At 36.4% G+C, this 22,244-nt stretch overlaps 2 protein-coding genes across 7 annotated transcripts in view; both read left to right on the top strand.

Annotated features, from left to right (window-relative positions):
• Window positions 1–11,706, top strand: part of LOC103012154 (FXYD domain-containing ion transport regulator 4-like) — a 28,217-nt gene extending 16,511 nt beyond the window's left edge. Inside the window, 2 exon segments of the mRNA XM_007188271.1 lie at window positions 11,397–11,473; window positions 11,476–11,706. Coding sequence (XP_007188333.1) covers window positions 11,397–11,473; window positions 11,476–11,706 — 308 coding nt within the window.
• Window positions 1–22,244, top strand: part of CDH18 (cadherin 18) — a 993,557-nt gene that overhangs the window by 97,204 nt on the left and 874,109 nt on the right. The gene's annotated exons all lie outside the window — the stretch shown is intronic.

Genomic DNA, 22,244 nt, shown 5'->3' with positions numbered 1-22,244 from the left:
TTCTCTCCTGTGTCTCAGTTTCCTCATCAATGCAACATGGATTTGTTGGAGGAGGTAGTTGAGAGGATGTGACCACCAGCTGACTGGCGAGGTGGACCTCGGCAATCACAAGCTACTCACCCCTTCCCCTGTCCTTGGATTGTATGCTCTGCCCCCTGGTCCTACCACAGGATCTGTTCCAAGGACAAAGCCTTGAGAGAGTAAGGTGTTGTTGAGACCATCTTGATAGCGGCTGAGCCCAGGTGAGGTCTCTATAAAGGCTTTAAGATTCTGGTGGACAGGGGCAGAGATCTACTCGTCTTGCAGCCGCTCAAGACAAACCTCTTATGTCAGTTCCCTTGCTTAGTAAACATGCCATGTACAAATCTGGAGTGGTCTGCCTCTTTCGTAGGTCTCTCCTTGCCTTCTGTGTATGGAGGTTAGCTTCAGTTTTCACCTGGGAAAGTCTCGAGGTTGCAACCCAACAGGATTATTATAGTGTATACTGCAGAGCATTATTATGATGATTGATTACTGCAAACAAAACCCTTGAACAGTGACAGGTAACATTCACAAAACCATGACCATTATTTTGATTGTATTGATTGATTGATTGATTGATTGATGCGTTTGGGTCTTCGTTTCTGTGCGAGGGCTTTCTCTAGTTGCGGCAAGTGGGGGCCACTCTTCATCGCGGTGCGCGGGCCTCTCACCATCGCGGCCTCTCCCGTCGCGGAGCACAGGCTCCAGACGCGCAGGCTCAGCAATTGTGGCTCACGGGCCTAGTTGCTCCGCGGCATGTGGGATCCTCCCAGACCAGGGCTCAAACCCGTGTCCTCCGCACTGGCAGGCAGACTCTCAACCACTGCGCCACCAGGGAAGCCCGATTGTTATTATTATATCCACTCCTGGGAAATACTCTAAAAGCCAGAGTTAATTGATTTGCAAATGCTGAATTCTGTTGCTAGAGAAAAGATTCTCCTTGGAATTACAAAAACCAGAATTCAGATCTCAAGAATAAAATTTAAAGGACTGAGCATAGAGGTATACATAGAATAGATAATACATACTATGGTTAATAGCCTAGCACAATCCTATCTCTCTTTTCCCTACCTAATGAAGTTTTCAATCATGGATGTCTAAAATATCAAATATAGGTCTTCCTATTTAGAATGAAACCTGACTGTAATCAAAATACATTCTTTTTCATGTAATCCAAGAGTATAATCTGCCTACAAAGTCATGTGCAACCAAAATGTTGGCTGTCAGTATGCACATGTGCCAAGTTCGCGTGGTGCCTTGATCTCTCCACATACTATGTTTTATTCCACATGGTAGTCAATGTATTCAAGATTAATATTTTAGAGAATAACACGCTGGTTCATTTTAAAGGACCAGGGACCTGGGTGATGAGGGAAGACTGAGGTTGTCTTCTTCTCCCTTCTGAGGCACAAATGAAGTAGAGAATACACCCGCAAGATATTTAACTAAAGTCTCAAAATATTTAACTGCTAGAAGGTGACCCCAAACCCCTGATGATGAGAATTCTCAGTTAAAGCTCAATTTAATAACGTCTTAGAACTAGTGCCAAAGTAACTCTCTTATTCTTGTATTTTGCCCATCAGACACCTCTAAATGGAATATAGCAGGTCTCCATTTCAGAACCCTCATGTCAACTTCCTCAGTCACCAAACTGTTCACACTAACAGTTTCCTGCCTATGGAAATCATGCCCAGAACCTATCCATACATGAATGCTCAGTGCTTAAAGGCAGGAAGCTTAGGACAGGGCAAGGATGTTCCCCATGTGAAATACAGGAAAAGAAGATGAGGCCACGTCATGGTGGAGGGATGGCTAGCTCTCTCCACTCGTGCAGTGTAGCCCAGTGAATTCCAGGCTCTCACCTGTCAGATTTGCTGCTGTTCCTTCTTCTGGAGAGCAGAGAGTGCTCCGTCCTCTAGAGAAAAAGAGAGGAGACATGTAGATTCTTGTGTGTCATATGATATTACAGATACTTACTATTTTCAAGGAACTATATTTCCTTTCCTATTGTGGAAGGTAGCAATGAAAATGAAAACAAAGGTATACCCGCTAAAAACCTTTAGTACAGGAAACTCTCCTGTGAGTGTGAAAGGCCTATCTTGAGCAAACCTACCTCATGGATCAACTGAATTCCCTTTTTTTCCAGAAGCATTTATCCATCACCTTCAAGTGCAAGACACTCTGCCTGGCCTTGGAAAACATATACATGAATGTGACAAGGTCCCTGTTATCGTGTGTTTAGTTTATTTGTTTTGTTTGAGTATCATTGCAGGCATGTGCTCAAATGTATAAACTTACTTTTAGTGAATTGAATTTTCTGAAATCAACAGTAGGAACAATGTAGAGTCCCTCAGATGTTTTACATACACACACACACACACGTACATATTTATGTGAATATAGACATCATTTTGAAAGTAAAATCACCACATTTCACTTTTTAAACCTTATGCAAAATTGAGAACAATATTTATATTGATATTTTTGGGAGGAATGTGTTATAATATTAATTAACAATTTTGAGAACAAGCTATTAGTATTTACATTTTTCCTCTCCCAAATATTGCAGAGGAATTTCTTGTAAAAATCAAAATTAAATATTTCCAAAAATATATTCTCTTTGAAATAGAAATTTAGGTGAATGTAGAAGAATAGTCATACCATTTATTCAGAGTTCAAATAGTCACATTCAGCTTCTGAAATGAATTTGTAAATAAATAATAAAATTCATAAAATAATAATAGAAGCCACCATTTATTAAGCACTTATTAAATATATACTTACATTATTTCATTTCTTACAAAAAACTTAAAAATTACTATAGGGTATGTTAGCATATAAAACACATAACTTTTTCCTTGTAACTTCAATTTTAAGATACTTTTCAACATGTCTTTTTAAATTTTCTATTCATAACAATTTTAAGGTAATTTTCTCAGTTAACTGGGATGGAAAGATGGGCATTTCTTTTCTTTCTTTCTTCCTTTCTCTATTATATCCAATCAGAGGCTGTATGTTCCTTTTGCAATGTTCCCTCTGTAAACTCCCTTCCCATTTCCCATTGTCACTGTGCTAGGCAAAGCCTACATTTCCTAAAAATTGTTAACCAACCTGTTGGTTTCCAGTCTTTTGTCCACCGTTGTCTTGCATTCACACTGCCTCTGAATTAATCATCTTAAGGCATTGCTTATAGTAAACTGATGAATTACTGGCTTGCTGTCACATTTCTTAGACTTGGAGACCCCCTCAAACTCTTAAAAAAGGGCAAGAAGAGCATTTCAGAGCATCACAAACCATAAACCCAGTGATGTTTAAATGAGTCCACATCCAGCCCATACTCCATCATTTGAAACAGAATGACATAGTGGTTAAAAGCACAGCTCTGTATCCGCACAAGCTGGCTTCAGGTATAACCTTTGTCATTAACTACCTGTGCAGCACTGGGTGAGTTATTTAATTTCTTTGTGTTCATTTTCTCATCTGTAAAATGGGAATACTATCAGTACCAGCGTTTTGGGATTTGGGGAGCACTGAATGAGTGGAAACATGTGAAGGTCTGAGAACAGTGCTTGGCACATAGAAAGCACTCAATGAATATCATTTGCAATTTGTCTCCTTTGCAAGTTAAAATGTTTGGATATCAGCAGTTTTTTAGGGCTCAACATGAAAATTGTCTATCCTCTTTTTAACATGGCACATTGCCTTTCTTCTACCCTGAAAGTCAAAACTTTAAAGTGTTCTTTTACAAAATAAGAACATGTAACACTATTCCAATAGCTTGACTTTTTGATCTGTTTTGCTTTGAGATCCAACTCTTAAATCAGATGTCATTGTTTCATTTTTCAAGTCTGAAATCTGCCTGTACTTAAAAGTAGACTTGTTCTTACTCTCTTACAACAGTAATATTATTTTAAGTGCTTTAAACGTTACAAATGTATTGTGTGCATAATGACAGAACATGTACACATCATTCTGTAGAACTCATCTAAATGTCAAGACATATCAATTTTGCCAGTGTCAACCTGGCATTCATGAAAACTCAAGTTGTCTCATGAAGGATTCTCCTGTAATTCATAATAAAAGCTACAGCAGTTCCCTTTACTGCCTTCTCTACTAGAGAAAATCTTAGCAGCTGCATTCTTCATTAGACATTCAGTTTGGTATTGCAGAGGCATTATCTGCAAATACATGTATTATAATGGTAAAATAATATGGTATTTATGCCATTCTGTATGTGTTGAAAGTGTTTCCTTAAATATTGATATATATCTTTCTAGTCTCTTAAATAATTCAAGAAATGATAGATATAAAATTCATTATTAAACCTCCACATATACCATTTTTCCTCTTGAGAGATTTATTGAATTTTAGATTTTTCTGCCAATTTTATTTCTCTGAGATTTTACATTTGTGCTAATATGAACTGTGATAACCTATAACAAAAGATCACAAGCATGCTATACGAGCCTACCCCATTTTAGTAGAAGAGTGTTTGTCACAATCGACCATGAAGAGCATTTATTCTTGTGAGTTTTAATTTGGTTCTTATATTTGAGATGATCTTTGTTGCTTGGTTGCTTGCTTGCTCTTTGGCCTATGATGTCCTAATGTGATTGGAACTTCTGCCCTAAACAGCAGTCACCCAAAGCCCTCATTATACCTTAAATTCAGCTCCTCTGAGGGTGACTATATTTATAGATGGTCTACAGTCACCCCAACATGAATTTTATGTATCTTATATTCAGTATTTTACATCAGGCCATTTCTTATATTGCTCCAAATTTTTTGGGCAAATTAGTCCAAACTTGTCCAAGTATCAGAATCAGGTATCAGAAAGAGGAAAACCTAATCATATTTACATGGATGAAGTAGTAAGTAAAGCAAAATGATAGCAGCTGAATGGTTGCTTTTCCTTGGTGATTTCTAGTTTGTATATTTTCCATTGTCCTTCCAGATCTGCTCTCTACCCCACCTCTCTCCTCTCTGCCCTTGGAGCCTGTTCTATATTGATGACATCAGTAGGAACGCTTGATTTTGTTTCAGATTGGGTTTGGCCAAAAGGGAGCTACAAAAGGTCAAAAGGAGGGAGTAGAATGAGATTGATATATTTACTACCTGGGTTCTTTCCCATTAAGGTCAACACAGGCTAGCTGTGTCCCATGACAAAAGGTTACTGCAACCATCTCTATATCCAAATCTCTTTTCTGGGTTCTGGTAACTATTCCCCTTTGTTCTTTGGAGTTAAGATGGTAAAAACTTGTTTATTACTAGTTGCAGGATACTACACTACCCCTTCCCACACTTTTGTAAATAGTCCTTTTATTAAACTTTTCTCAAGTTATCCTCTTTGTGCCATCTGATTCTTGCTAAGTCAGGGCTCTTACTAACAAGCCTGTAATAAATGAACAAGTCACTTTTCGTAGTCTATTGCCAAGACTTATTCAATAGTTTGGTAGAACTATTATTATACTAATTAACCATATATAGGGACTATCATTAGATTTTCATACTTGGAGATTTATTTATTTTTGAGATTATATGTCAGGCCCTAATAAATGCTAAGGCTTTTTACTTATTGGACAAATATTCTGAATATTGGGTGTTTGGAATCCTTTTCCATGACATTTTGAGCTATAATAGAGATGCTCTTTTGCAAATATCACAATACTACTGGGTTGCTTGAAACATCGAAAACAATCTAAAATCCTTCCATATTTTTCAATGTGTATATCAAATTGCAGTCTCATACCTCTCTGAAACTTATCATTTAGGAGGACTTTTGAAAGCAGAAAAGCCTGGAAATAAGAGAAAATTATGTCACCTTTATTTGAAGAAAACATATAGCAGAATGATACATATATTTATGTATTGCTTGGCAAAAATTATATGTCCATATCTTCCCAAAACAATCAAACTTCTTTGGCTATTGAATGGGAACCTGATGGTCTTTTGCTGGTATTTAACGAGAGTAACTTTATATTACAATTGTAGATTGATGTGTCTAAGGTGTGAGGTTACTATAGAATCTTTCCAGACATTTATAATGATCAGGACTGTGTTTTCTTTATCTTGCATCTGAAAGTCTTGGGCAGTTCATGGAGCACAGTAGGGTTCAATGTGCAGTAACTAACTGAAAATACCCATCTATATGATGCTCACGGACAGTTTGGCAATTTTGATGATGCTATGTCTTTTTATCAAAGTTTAACCAATATAATGTATTTAATTATATAAGATATATAATATGAAAAATGCATTAGGGACAAGTATCCATTTAAGTTTTCAAAAGATATACATTTGTTGGTTAAAGTGCAATGGAAATATTAAAGCTCAGCTCCAAAGTTGGCCATTTGATAACTCAAATTTCTATCACAGCAATAGAAGAGGGGCAGACTCAGGGTTTGTATGGGCTGCAGCTTGTATAGTTTGGTGGTGGTGTTGGGGTGTGGTTTTATTGTAGGCTGCCAGTAAAAAAATCAGAAGCCTAGTTACATTTGAATTTCAGATAACAACTTTTTTCATCATAAGTATGTCCCAATATTGTGTAGATTACACTTACACTCAAAATTTATCTGCTATTTACGTGAAATTCAAATGCAACTGAGTATCTTGTATTTTCCTTTGCTAAATCTGGCAACCCTAGCTGCATATTAAATAAAAAGAATGTAAAATTTAAAAGCATGACCTTGTAATAAATTAAGACAACCAAGGGAACCTGAAGCTTAAGTTTTATTAGGTTTTCAGTAAATCCACCTTTGCATTATAATATAATTTGTACTAGCAACAGGTAAGCTGATTTAATCTAGTTACCTGCAATAAATATGGCTTACAACTTTTTTTCATGTGTGAACATAGCTAAATACATAAATCAAACTTATTTCAATTGCAGAAATCTATTTATATGTTTGTTACTACCTATTGTGTGCCACATATTGAAGCTAATAGTGATCCGAACAGGCATGATCCTCCTCATTCTTAATTATTCTTGTGGGTCACCAAGAAGTAAACAGGTGTGATGTGTAGGGAATATATAGGAGAAGCAGGTAGTTCATACTTGGAAGGCCTAGGTAAAGCTTTCTGGATCATGTAACTAATCTAAGTCTGAAACATGGAGAGAAATTTACCAAGGGTAGGATGTGGTAGGAAAAGGACTCCAGTGAGAAGATACAGTATTGAAATGACCAGGAGGCAAAAGAGGACATGACTATTCAATGACATAGAAGTAAGGTAAAGGGTAAAATTTAAGAGAAAAAAAGTGATGAGGCTGGAGAGAGAAAGATTCTCTAAATTTCCCCTCCAGCTTTTAGGAATGTGACAATAAAAAGAAAGAATAATTAATTTGAGTACCAAAATATCAAAATGTTAAAAAAAATATAATGGACAAATATAAATATCTAATAAAAATTTGAGAAAATATCCGCAACTCTCATTATAAAGCTGATGAGGAAAAACATTTCTAGGATGGCAATCCTTCTTTATTAAAACAACAACAGCAACAGCAACAAAAAAACCAAAATCCAAACCAAGCAAATAAAAACCTAAAGGAGGTTATTTCAGGCTGAAATCAAAGTATCCTAGACAGTAATTCAAATCCAAATGAAGAAATGCAGAGCACCAGCAAAGCCAACTATATGTAAATATAAAATGAAGTATAATGTAAATTTTTTTTTTTTTTTGTAAATGTATTTTTATTTCTAACTATTCTTAACCTGAGTAACTTAAACAACTGCATAATAAATATAAAACTATGATGATGGGCTTTCAATTTACAGAGATGCCATTTGTATGACAATAATAGCACAAAGGAGGAGACAGAGAAGAGAGTTATATCAGAGTAGTTTTATCTACTATTGAAATTAAGTTGGTATTAATTTCAATCCAAATTTTGTTGTTTTAATTTAAGGTGTCTACAAGACTTACACTTTAGATTCAAAGACACAAATAGTTTGAAAGTTAAAAGATGGAAAATGCTATACAAGCAGGAACCAAAAGAGAGTTGGTGTGGCTATACTAATATTAGATAAAATAGACAATATTAGGCAAATAGATTAATATTAGACAAAATAGTATATAAGACCAAGGTTGTTACTAGAAACAAAGGGGCATTTTTCAATGAAAAAATGATAAATCTGAAAGGAAGACATAGCAATTGTTCATCTAACAACAAAGCCTCAAAATACATAAAGCAAAAATGAAAATAATTGAAGTGGAAATGGACGATTCGATTATAATAGTTAGGATTCCTCTGCCAGTAATTGATAGAACACCTAGGGAGAGGATCAAAAAGAAAATAGACTTGAACAATGCTATGTACTTACTAAACCAAGTAGAATGACACCTGTAGAATGCATGTTCTTCTCAAGCATACATGGAACATTGTCCAGGAAAGACCATATGTTAGAACATAAAATAAGCAATAAATTTTAAAAAAATGAAATCATACATCAGCAAAGTATGTTCCCTAACAAAAATGGAGCTAAATAAGAAATCAGTTACTGGGAAATTCACAAATTAGCTACCCTTCAATAACCAATGACCAAAGAAGAAATCACAAGGTAATGAAATACATCAAGATGAATAAAGAAGAAACACAATTTATGAGATACAGTTAGAAAGGTTTTTAGAGAGAAATTTACAGATATTAATACCTGTAGGAAGAAGAAGAAAAATCTCAAGTAAACATCCCAATATGCCACCTTAAGTAACTATAAAATGAAGAAATGTTCAAAATGCAGAATCTCAGGGCCCATTCTGGATTTACATAATCTGCATTTGAACAAAATCCCCAGGTGATTCATGTGCAAATTAGAGCCTGAGGAACCGTGGTAGATTGTGGGAAAACAGGTATTATTCTATAATGCAAGCAGTAGGGCAAATTTTAAAAGGCAATTTCAGAATATTCACAGAATTATCTAATTCTCATGCAATTTGATGCAGATATTATGGTTCTAAAAATATATCTTCTAGTAATATTATCCATATATCAAACAATACATTCCAAAACAACACTATGAAATTTTTAAAAAATATTAAATAAAATAAAGTGCCCTAATCTAGGACACTGGTTGAACAAATTATGGTACATCCAAACAATGGAGAATTATGTATTATTTTTGGAAAAGTGGATGGCTATTATAAAGTAGAAAACAAAAGATAAAAAGTATCAGCAAGGGAGAAAAGGGAGCCCTTGTACACTGTTGGTGGTAATACAGATTGGTGCCAGCCACTATGGAAAATGGTATGGAGATTTCTAAAATATTAAAAATAGAATCATATGATCAAATCATGCAATCCAGCAATCTAACTTCTGAGTATATATCCAAAGAATTAAAATCAGGATCTTGAAGAGATATCTGCATTCCCATGTTCATAGTAGCATTACCACATACTCAAGACATAAAAGCAACCTAAATCTCCATCGGAGGACGAGTGGATAAAGAAAATGAGGTATTAATATGCAGTGAAATATTATTCAACCTTTAAAAAGAAGAAAATTCTGCCATTTGTGACAGGATGGGTGAACCTGGAGGACATTACTAACACAGGGAAGAACAAATACTATATGATCCCACGTATATGAAGACTAAAATAGTCAAACTTACAGAAACAGAGAGTAGAATGGTGGTTACCAGTGGTCAAAGGTTACAAAGTTTCAGTTATAAAGAGTAATTCCTAGGGGCTTCCCTGGTGGCGCAGTGGTTGAGAGTCTGCCTGCCGATGCAGGGGACACGGGTTCAAGCCCTGGTCTGGGAAGATCCCACATGCCGCGGAGCAACTGGGCCCGTGAGCCACAACTACTGAGCCTGCGCGTCTGGAGCCGTTCTCTGCAATGAAAGGCCGCGAGAGTGAGAGGCCCGCGCACCGCGATGAAGAGTGGCCCCCGCTCGCCGCAACTGGAGAAAGCCCTCGCACAGAAATGAAGACCCAACACAGCCACAAATAAATAAATAAATAAATAAATTTATTTAAAAAAAAAAAAAAAAAAAGAGTAATTCCTAGAGATGTGCTATATAGTGCCTATATAGTTAACAATAATGTATACTTAAAATTTTGTTAAGAGGGTAGATCTTATGTTAAATGTTCTTATTTGAAATAAGAGAAAGAAAGAAAGGAAGGAAGAAAGAAAGAAAGGTGAGAAGAAACTTTTCAAGGTGATAGATATGTTTATGGCATTGATTTTGGTGATGGTTTCGGGGTGTATGATTATCTCTAAACTCATTAAATTGTTGTATGTTAAATATATACAGCTTTTTGTATGTCACCCATACCTCAATATATGGTCTTAAAAAATGGAAATTTAGAAAGATCTCAAATGTCCTTTTTTAAATAAAAAGTGGCAAATTACGTTATAGCATAGATGGGGTTTCTCAACTTTACACAAAAGCATTACCTAGAGAGCTTTTAAATTACAATATCCCAGTTACATCCAAGATAAATTAAGTTGGAATCTTTGAGGATGGGGCCCAGGCGTTGATATATATATTTTTAAATCTACTCTAGTGATTGTAACTTACAGCCAAGTTTGAGAATCATTGAGATAGATACAGGTATTTGTTTTTGTATGCACCGATTCTCCTTGGAAGAACAGGGGTTCCTAACAATGCTTTCAAGGAGCTGCTACCCACTATCCCCACCCCCGCTCAGTAGAAATGTTTTGGATTTTGTACTATGTGACTGTACTTTGTACACACATAGTATGTGTATATGATGTGCATCTCTTTTTCTTTTCCTTTTTGGGATGAGTGGGCGTATATCTCAGGGGAAAATAGGATTAAGTTTATTCTAGGAGTTCTGGGCAGAAAAATCAGAAATTCGCTCTTAGCAAATATTTTTATGCATATAATGTAGAATGTTAAGCAAAATGTTATTGGCAAGTACATGTGATTTACTAGGTGGTTTTTACGCTTTTCTTAAAGTTATTGTGTGTTCTTCAGATGCCTTACAACAAATGTCTATTATGTCCATAAAAAGAAAACTAAATACATTTTAAAAGATTTCTTCTTAGAAAGCAGCATTATTAAGAAGCATCTTGTTTTAAAATGCCTTTTCTTCCTCATCCTGGAGAATAATTATCAGGCAGAGTAAGGTCATGTTGAATGGTAAAGTCTTGCTAATGCAGATATGAAACACTGTGACTGAAGGTGGTTTCAGGTCTCCATAGTGCTATCAAATGGGAATATTTGTTTTTTAGATTTTGTACTGCAAAACATAAACTATTATCTAAAGCCATTACATGGTGAGTCTAAGTGGTTCTGTTTGCATTGAGAATAAGAGTTTGGGTTTCTCTGAACAGCTTGGACTTGTCTTGATGCAAGAGGTTTGATTGGGCAGCACCAGCTGCCTCCTCAGACCTGCTGTCTGCACTGGGCTCTCAGGTGAGCTTAGGAGAAGGCTCTCAGCCCTGTCCTGCAGCTGTGTCATAGAGGGAGTGGCCTGGGCTGTCCTCCTCCTGCCGCAGGCTTGCCTGTCTTGGAAGCCAGTGACCTGCTTGATAAAGACAGTCCCTTCTACTATGACTGGGAAGGCCTGCAGCTGGGCGGGATGATCTCTGCAGTGCTCCTGTGTATCCCTGAAATCTTGCTCGTCCTGAGTGGCAAATGCAAATGCAAACGCAGTCAGAAGCAGGGCCCCTTACCTGAGAAAGCCGGTCCACTCCTCACTCTAGGCTCTGCCAGTACCTGCTGAGCCCAGGACCAGCTTCATGGAGCTCCTGCACCAGGTCCCATGCGGTCCCCTCTCCTTCAGGGGCCTTACCTGTCATAATGGCCTTTCTCTCCAAGGGTGGGTGGGGTGGGTAGGCCCTTAGGCTCCCTTCTGATCAGGAGGCTTTCCAAAGCTTATATCTAAATTAAACTTCTCTCCCCCTAACCTAATAAAATCCATGAATTAAAATTCACTTCCCTGACTCAGAATTTCTCAAAAAAAAAAAGTTTGGTGGATGTTTACAGTCAGTCCACAGTGTTCGTTCAAAACAAAAACAAACCAGTTTAGATGTTTACACAGAGCCAAGGAATTATATTAATTCAATTTATAAGTTTGAGATCCTGTTGATCCACTATTCCTCACCTAACAAAATCCATTATTATTTAAATCTGGTTAGAATTCACTTCCCCTGACTCAGAATTTCTCAGTTAAAATTCATTTCAGAACAAGGGTTTACTGAAGATGTACATATTGCCATAGTTAATCCTATATTTTAAAAATGTATAATTTGGAAAGATTATTTGCTTACAGTTGATGGTCAGATGGTAGAAAAACTTAGATTTAAATCTTAAGACTTGCCTCTCAGTTTAGCCACAAACTGTTATATGGCTTTAGTAAGATATTTTACCCAGTGGAGCCTAAAATGAGACTCATAATATCTTCCTTTCAGGGTTTTAAGAAATACTGAGAGGATTAAATTGAAACCAGAACCCTACCTCCCTAGCCAATCCTATCCCTGCTTTGCTAAAAATAAATAGGGCAATTCTTTTACAATAAAATAAATAACTTTGTATAGAATAACAAATCAGTATGATTTTCTTTTAAACCACTACAAATATAGGGAGGTTAATTCCATTAAATATACTTACTTGGATTAATGTTAGAATATAGTGAGGTGTGTAAAATGGGACACATTAATTTCTTCACACATTTAAAAATATATGGAAAGTCCATTTATTAAAAGTTCAGAATCATGCAAATATTTATGTTTTCTACATACATACATACTTTTCCATTTAAATGCCATCTTTTATGCTAAAATTTTACCAGGTTTTGGTGAAGGAAGCTACTGAGCTTCCTAGTTCAAATCAATGGCTTTATTTATAGCTACTGGTGAAATTCGATTTGTCTTCTTAACCAAATATAAGAAAGTTGCTGGCTTAAGAAATATAAGCCAAAAAGTAATTCATCAAAACCAAGGTTACCAGGCATATAATCACAAAAGATTAAATTGTAAACCTTTTAAGAGGTAAGTCATATAGATGAACAGTATCTTTACTTATATGATCACAGAAGTTTGTGTGGGGCATGAAACAGATGAGAAAAGAAAGTATCTGTTTAGAAAAGAGAATTCACTTTTAATTATGTATTTGGATGGTCTAAGAAAATATAAATGTTCCTATCTAAAAAGGCATTTATAATGATAATATTTAAATTTTTAATTTTGTATGTATGTATGTGGATGTGGAAAATTACATACCTTTGAAATCTATCAGAAAACTAAAATAGAAATTGTTTTATCAAATAGTTTCATTTGAATGGATCTAATGATAGAAGCTCCACTACTCCTTCTGAATTCCTGATTCCTGCTTAAGGCACATTCCCCCAGACTCAAGTGAGGATACCAGGCATCTTCTCGGTCTCTACCCCTCTCCTCTCATTCTATCAAGCATTAAGTCTTGCTGATTGTTCTTTAAATATTGTTAAAATCACTCTCAGTGTTGTCCTGTGCAGTGATTCTCTAATTTAGACCCTTATCACCGTCTTTTCCTTCTATTGCAATAGCTCCTTAATTTGTCTCCCTGTCTTTGTCTTGCTCTCTTTAAATCCATCATTCTACTGAGGTCAAAGTGGTTGCTCCAAAATGTAAATCTGCCCATGCCGCTTCCTTATAGTAAACTTCAGTGATTTCTCAACTAAGTCCAAACTCCCTAACAGGGCGTAGGTGGCCATATGTAATCCCCTCCTGTTGCTCAAAAGGCAAAGTCCAATGGCTTTCGTCAATTATTCAGCTATAGTAATCAATATTTATTGAGCTCACTATGTGCCAGTCATCGTTTCTGTTGAAATAGAGGAGTATATGGATTTCTTTTCTGCTTACAGTTTTCTTCAGGCTCTAAGTTTTCACTAGTATTAGGAGAGTCAGTTCACAATGGGCCATCAGTGTCCCTGCATGTTCTTTGTGGGTAGAACAAGAATGCATTACTCTGACTACTCTTCACCTGGGTCATTTATCAGGGCATGCTTGCAGGAAGCAAACATGAAGGATGATGGAAATGCTTCCCCTTGACAAAATATAGTCTTGCTCCTGCTTGCTCTAGTAGCAGTGAATTCCCTAAGCTCAAGTTCCTCTTCAGTAACACAACCCAGTGGATGTACTGTTGTCATGAACTGAATGTGTGTGTCTTCTCAAAGTTCCTATGTTGAAGTCCTAATCTCCAATGTGACGGTATTTGGAGGTGGAGCCTTTGGGAGGTAATTAATTAGGTTACATGAGGTCATGAGAATAGAACCCCGTGGTAGAATTGGTGCCTTTCAAGAAGAGGAAGAGACATCAGAAATTTTTCTCTCTGCACCGAGGAAAGGCATATGAACACACACTGAGAGGGGAGCCATCTATAAGCCAGGAAGAGAGCCCTCACCAAGAGCCAAGTCTGCAGGCACCTTGATCGTGGACTTCTCAGCCTGCAGAACTGTGAGAAAATAAATGTCTTGTTTAAGCCACCCAGTCTATGGCACTTTTTTATAGCAGCTCAAACTGATGAAGGCAACAATCCTCTATCATAGGCCCTGCATTACTCCCATGGGCACAAGGGAAAAAGAGCACATATGTACTGGAATCTCTAGCTATAGCTTTTGCTGCCTGCAATGAAGTACATTGTCTCTGATCCAGGAGTCTCATGTTTTCTGCCAACATGTGTAAAACACTAGTATGTAGATTATTAGCTAGTAAGAAACATGAAGTCCCAAGCCCTGCACAGTTCTTGAGAGTTATTTCCTCTTTATTCTTGTGTTCGTCCTATGCTTGGAGTAAAACAGTATACCCCGAGCTTATTTCTGAAACTTATTTGACAATACATAAGTAATTTGTGATATCTGTTTCTGAACCATATTCTATACAACAATCTTTAAAAATATGAATATTGTAGATTACCTGCAGGATACTTAATTACTTCTGTAATCTTTATTTTATATAAATTTTCCCCCAAATGAAAGTAATGTGAATGCAACCCAGTTCTATCTTTATGAGAATGACAATAAGTAAATAAAAAGTAGACTACTAGTTTAAAACAAAGTTAAACCTATCGATAAGGCAGCAGCCTGAAATAAGCTTGTTATTGTCAACCATCCTTACCCGACTGAAGACAAATCAAAAACAGAAACTCTAATAAACAGTAAAATTGCCCATGGACTAGGTACATAAGAGAGCTGCAGTTTTAGAAGCCAAAGGACACATTCCTTTTCTACAGGCCCAGTTAACTGCCTGACACATTTTATCTTATTTATTATTTATCATATTTATTCTGCTTCAGAAGAACATGGTACTTTCTATGATAGTTGTCTGAATTATTTGCCACATTTAAAAAGTATTAATTTTTTTCTCCCTTAGATAACAACCGTTATTGGATGCTGCCATGTATCAGGCTGTTTTCTAAGCATTTTACAAATATTTTCTCATTAAATCTTTACAATTGCTATGAAAGTAGGATCTATTATTACCTCTACTTTTTAAATGAGGAAATTGAGGTTCAAAGAGAATATTAATTTGACCAAGGAGACAGAACCTGGTGACCAAAGAGCTGGGACTTTAACACAGGCAAGCTGAGCAGGATCAGAGCACCTAACCACACAACTGAGTTTCTCTCTTCCTTATATTGTGGGGAAAAAAACCCAAGAAACAGAGGGCTTCCCTGGTGGCGCAGTGATTGAGAGTCCGCCTGCCAATGCAGGGGACACAGGTTTGAGCCCTGATCTGGAAAGATCCCACATGCCGCGGAGCAACTAGGCCCGTGAGCCACAACTACTGAGCCTGCGCGTCTGGAGCCTGTGCTCCGCAACAAGAGAGGCCGCGATAGTGAGAGGCCCGCGCACCGCGATGAAGAGTGGCCCCCGCTTGCCGCAACTAGAGAAAGCCCTCGCACAGAAACGAAGACCCAACACAGCCAAAAATAAATAAATAATTAATTAATTCCATTAAAAAAAAAAAAAACCCAAGAAACAGAAACATAAAGCAAACAAAAAAAAGGGGGTTTTCTAGTTGAAATGCTGATCACAAGTAAGCCTAATATGCACTTTTATTTTCTTCTGCACTAAAACTAACCAAAGCATGAGATAATCTCCTTCTAGCTTATTTGCTGTATGAAAATTTTTCAACATTTCTTAAATGGGAAATGAAGGTGAAAAATTAAAGCAGATCTTGAATTAGTTGGATGGATTTATAGCCTCTAAAGATACCACCAGGCAAGCCATCCCAAAGATCATAGAACAGAAGGCTCACCGATCAAATTATGATGCTCAGATCACATCAGTTTCAAACACAGTTGGAAAGAAGAGGTGGGGTAGGTTAAGGCACTTAGGACAGGGTGCGAGTAGAAAGGCAACACTACCTGAGTCTGGGCTACACGATGCTAATGCCTCCTGCTTCACTGTACCGCATCAACCTTCCACACTGGCAGTGTGCTTATGACTGTAAGCAAAGTGAGGGCAACCAGTGACACGCACTTGCCTTAATGGTAAGATACAGACACAAGTACACCCAACCACAGCTGGTTTCATCAAATGCGTGGCTGACTTAGGATAACACAGCTATCAGCCCAGCTGTGGCATCATCATGACTTGATATTTCCGGTCATGTCCCTCATTACACTGTAATTCTTTTCACCAAATCGTCAGTGTATTTCACAGATTACTATTACTGTACTAACTTACTATATAAATTTAATAAGTCATATAAATACCACCCAAGTTTCACAAGCTCCTTGCTTAGACATTTTATACAATTAACATACCTGATGCATTTTGACTGTCTCTTGTAAACTACTAGATTAATTTCTATATACGTTTAACTTTTCTTTTGAGTCTTATCCCACCTGTTTGTTGCCTTTTCTCTGTGAGAATTGAATATTCCAAAATAATACAGAAAATGCATATTACAACCCTGTCTAACATGCCTCACATTTTTAACAAGAATAATCCCATGATAATATCCATTATTTTTGGAAACATTTATATGTTAATTATATATATTTTTACATGTTTTAAAGAACACCTGCTGTCTCAAACTCTGTGAAATATCTTTCTCCAGGGATTCCAGATGATTTCTAGCTATCCACACAATTAAGTCTTTGTCTTTGAAAGCACTACAAATTGAATATCATTAATGAAATAGAGCTGATACATTTCTTTCCATAGGTTTCTTAGGGGACTATGTATAGAAATAAGTTGGAAGCATAGTAGCTCTTCTAATCAATTATGTTTTTCTGGTGATATAGATTTTCATAGCTATAATTTATTCTGTGTGTTATAAAATGTTCATCTTCATTGACCCAGTTTGCAGTGATATTAACTTACCTTATAATGAGTTCAGTTTGAAATGAATTGAAAATAAAAGGGCAAATTTAAACTTGAATTCATATACTTTGAAATATAGTAAATTAAAATTTTTATTTTTCCCAGCTTTATTGAGATATAATTGGCATATATAACCTTAAAGTGTACAACATGATGATTTGCTACATGTATATATTGCAAAATGACTACCAAAATAAAGTTAGTTAATATATCCATCAACTCACATAATTAATCCTGTGTGTGTCTATGCATGTGTGTGTATGTGTGTATGTGGTGAGAATTTTAAGAGCTACTCATTTAGCAACTTTCAAGTATATAATACAGTATTGTTAATTATAGTCTCCATCCTGTATACTAGAGCCCTAGATCTTAAAACTGGAAGTTTGTACACTTTAACTAATATCTTTCCATTCACCCACCCTACCCGCAGTCCCTGGAAACTACCATTGTACTCTGTTTCTATGAGTTCGACTTTTTTTAATATTTCACATATAATTAAGATCTTAGAGTATTTGTCTTTCTCTGTCTGACTTATTACAGTTTGCATAATGACTCAAGGCCCATCCATGTTGTCCCAAATGGTAGGCTTTCCTTTTTATGGCTGAATAATATTCCATTGTATATGTGTGTGTGTATATATGCCAAATTTTCTTCATCCCTACATTCATCAATAAACACTTAGGTTATTTGCATGTCTTGGCTATTGAAAACAATGCAGCAGTGAGCATGGAGGTGTATGTCTTTTTGAGTTTTTATTTCCTTTGGATAAATACCTAGAAGTGGGAGTTTTTGATCATATGGTAGTTCTATTTTTAATATTTTGAGGAATCTCCACACTGTTTTCTATAGTGGATGCACCAATTTACATTCCCATTCATTCTTTTTTTAAAATTTATTTTATTGAGGTATAGTTGATTTACAATGTTATGTTAATTTCTGCTGTAAAACAAAGTTATTCAGTTTTATATATATATTCTTTTTCATATTCTTTTCCATTATGGTTTATCACAGGATATTGAATATAGTCCCCTGTGCTATACAGTAGGACCTTGTTGTTTATCCATTCTCTATATAATAGTTTGCATCTGCTAATCCCAAACTTCCAATCCATCCCTCCCCCACCCCTTGGCAACCGCCGTCTGTTCTCTATGCCTGTGAGTCTGCTTCTGTTTCATAGATAAGTTCATTTGTATCATATTTTAGATTCCACATATAAGTGATATCATATGGTATTTGTCTTTTTCTTTCTGACTTACTTCACTTAGTATGATAATCTCTAGGTCCATCCATGTTGCTGCAAACGGCATTATTTCATTTTTTTTATGGCTGAGTAGTATTCCATTGTATATATGTATCACATCTTCTTTATCCATTCATCTGTCAATGGACATTTAGGATTTTTCCATGTCTTTGCTATTGTGAATAGAGCTGCTATGAACATAGGGGTGCATGTATCTTTTTGAATTAGAGTTTTCTCTGGATATATGCCCAGAAGTGGGTTTGCTGGATCATATGGCAACTCTATTTTTAGTTCTTTAAGGAACCCCCATACTGTTTTCCATAGTGACTGCACCAATTTACATTCCCACCAAGAGTGTAGGAGGGTTCCCTTTTCTCCACACCCTCTCCAGCATTTGTTATTTGTAGACTTTTTGAAGATGGCTGTTCTGACCGGTGTGAGATGGTACCTCATTGTAGTTTTGATTTGCATTTCTCTAATAATTAACGTCCATTCCCATTAATTCTTAAGATTGTATGCCTGCAAAACCAGGTCAGGTACTGATAGTTTCTTATTTGTTTTCCCCAGGGCAGTGCTGACTGCCCAAGTTAGTGCTGTTTCTCCTAGCCCTACAAGGTGGTTCAGGCTTTATGAATGTGCTCCTTAGCCATCTGTAGGTGCTTTCTCTCCCTGCTGTCAGGGGCCTCCACAGAGTCGGGGTGTGTGTAGGATGCCTGTGGACCAGTGAGGTGGATCCACAATCAAGGTGTTCTGAGCAGCTTGTGAGCAGGCTTCCTATTGGAGACCAAGACATCATGATTTGATTCACTCGCTTTGACACATTCTGTTCTGAGCCCTGGCTGCTCTTCTCCCAGCCACTCACCTCCCACCAGTTGCGTAGTTCAGGACTCAGAATTCGGGATGAAGCGAGAAAGCAGTGGGTCTCTAAGGCAGCATCCTGCGTGGCTGGGGAAACTGGGTGCTCACCTACACGCTCTCACTTACTATAGTGGAAAAACTCGCAGGCTGAGACATTCTCTCCTGGTGCTGGGTGGTGTCACCTTGGGGTGACACAGGTAAATTGAAACTGTTCCACTTACCCTCTTCAATGCATCCAGTTTGGATCTATTTGCTCCAGTGACGTGCTAGAACTTCTCTGCTGAACTCCCAAACTTCCACAACAGCCCACTCATCCATGGATGATTGTCAAAATTTGTGTCCTTTGTGGGGAATATGGTAGGAAATTCCTATACTGCTATTTTGATGATGTCACTGCCCTAAACTCCAGTCTTTAAGTGTGTATGGACTTATTCAAATATTTGCAAGCTAAAAATGCCTTTTAAAAATATCATTTGAGAAGTTGTTTTAGCATCTCTTTTAACCTTTCTTTAGACCACATTCTTACCAAAACATAAAAAGAACAATGACAAAATCTTCATGACCAATGTATAGAACATATGCTGATCAATACTTAGAAACTATGAAGAAAAGTTTCCTAAAATGTTTTTATCTATTTGTTATCTCAATTTGAAATTTTACAAGTCTAAAATAATTTTATGGTCTATTACAAATTTTAGTTATTAAGTTTTGTGTCGAATAGCTCAAGAATTCTTTCCCAGATTCTAAAAATCTCTGTTTCCAAGGAAAAAGTTCTACCTGATATTTGCTTCCAAAGAAAGAAAAAAAAAAAAGGTACTGTATAAAATGAGATGCTGCTAATGATAGAAATTAGATTTTTATTTCAGAGAGGATATATAAGCCAGGCATGAGACATAAGTTAGCAACTAAATTGATAAATCAAGTTAACAAAAGAAGGTATGTTTTATCAAGATTTTAATATGCAAAAGAATTCATGGTATCATAAATTTACTCCAGTCTACTCAAGCCCATGAAGTAGTGACCTGAAAATCATCCGTAATTTCTCTCAGTAAACGTTAGGTATTCTTTTAGTTCTATGTAACCAGAAACTCTGCTTGGCCTTTCCCACATGCTTGTTATTCATGTGTTCAAGAGAGCTGTCTCAGTGCCAGATATCAGACCTAAGTGTAGGGCAATATATAGGAAGGGCTTTACTGGCTGCACCTGTTCATTTTTCATTATTGTGATTGAAGTTTGATTAATTAGAAAAGTAAAAGCTTTTCATAAGTTCTCCCCTGTGACTCTGTCCCTTCTATGCCCTGCAAATTTCTGCTTATACTCTCTAGAAATGGATCACGTGCCTTTTCTAGCTATTAAGGAGTCTATAAAAATAAGTAGTGTATTTGTCTTCCCAGCATCAGTGAGGAAGAAGAGGAGCAAATGTTTGGGTATAACCAGAGTCTGATAAGTATCAGGCAGGATCCCAACAGAAATATTCTGGGGTAAACATTTAAAAAATTTTTTTTATGATCTGAGATGCATAACTCTCTGGGTAAAGATGGATTTCAGTCACAATTCATTCTTCTTTTAAGCAAAATAATTTCCTTGGCTGTAGCTAATAACTTTTTATAAAATTAAAGAAAATTCGTATCAGACAAAATAGACTTTAAAATGAAGACTATTACAAGAGACAAGGAAGGACACTACATAATGATCAAGGGATCAATCCAAGGAGAAGATATGAAAATTGTAAATATTTATGCACCCAACATAGAAGCACCTCAATACATAAGGCAAATGCTTACAGCCATAAAAGGGGAAAACGACAGTAACACAATAATAATAGGGGACTTTAACACCCCAGTTACACCAATGGACAGATCAGCCAAACAGAAAATAAATAAGGAAACACAAGCTTTAAGTGACACATTAGACCAGATGGACTTAATTGATATTTATAGGACATTCTATTGAAAAACAACAGAATACACTTTCTTCTCAAGTGCACAGGGAACATTCTCCAGGATAGATCACATCTCAAGCCTCGGTAAGTTTAAAAAATTGAAATCGTATCAAGCATCTTTTCTGACCACAATACTATGAGACTACATGTCAATTATAGGAAAAAACTGTAAAAAATACAAACACATGGAGGCTAAACAATACACTACTAAACAACCAAGAGATCACTGAAGAAGTCAAAAAGGAAATAAAAAAATACCTAGAAACAAATGACAATGAAAACACGATGACCCAAAACCTATGGGTTGCAGCAAAAGCAGTTCTAAGGGGGAGTTTATAGGAATAAAATCCTACCTCAAGAAACAACAAAAATAAACAACCTAACCTTACACATATAGCAATTAGAGAAAGAAGAACAAAAAAAAAAAAAACACCCCAAAGTTAGCAGAAGGAAAGAAATCATAAAGATCAGATCAGAGATAAATGAAAAAGAAATGAAGAAAATGATAGCAAAGATCAAAAAAACTAAAAATTCTTTGAGAAGATAAACAAAATAGGTAAACCATTAGCCAGACTCATCAGGAAAAAAAGGGAGAAGACTCAAGTCAACAGAACTAGAAATGAAGAAGGAGAAGTAACAACTGACACCACAGAAATACAAAGGATCATGAGAGATTAATACAAGCAACTATATGCCAATAAATGGACAACCTAGAAGCAATGGACAAATTCTTAGGAAAGCACAACCTTCCGAGATGGAATCAGGAAGAAATTGAAAATATAAACAGACCAATCACAAGCACTGAAATTAAAACTGTGATTAAAAATCTTCCAATAAACAAAAGCCAAGGGCAAGATGGCTTCACAGGTGAATTCTGTCATACATTTAGAGACGAGCTAACACCTATCC

This window comes from Balaenoptera acutorostrata, chromosome 2 (assembly GCF_949987535.1).
Source record: "Balaenoptera acutorostrata chromosome 2, mBalAcu1.1, whole genome shotgun sequence".
NCBI classification, from domain to species: Eukaryota; Metazoa; Chordata; class Mammalia; order Artiodactyla; family Balaenopteridae; genus Balaenoptera; species Balaenoptera acutorostrata.
Note: the sequence above shows the minus strand (reverse complement) of the source record. Positions and strands in the feature narration are given on the sequence as shown.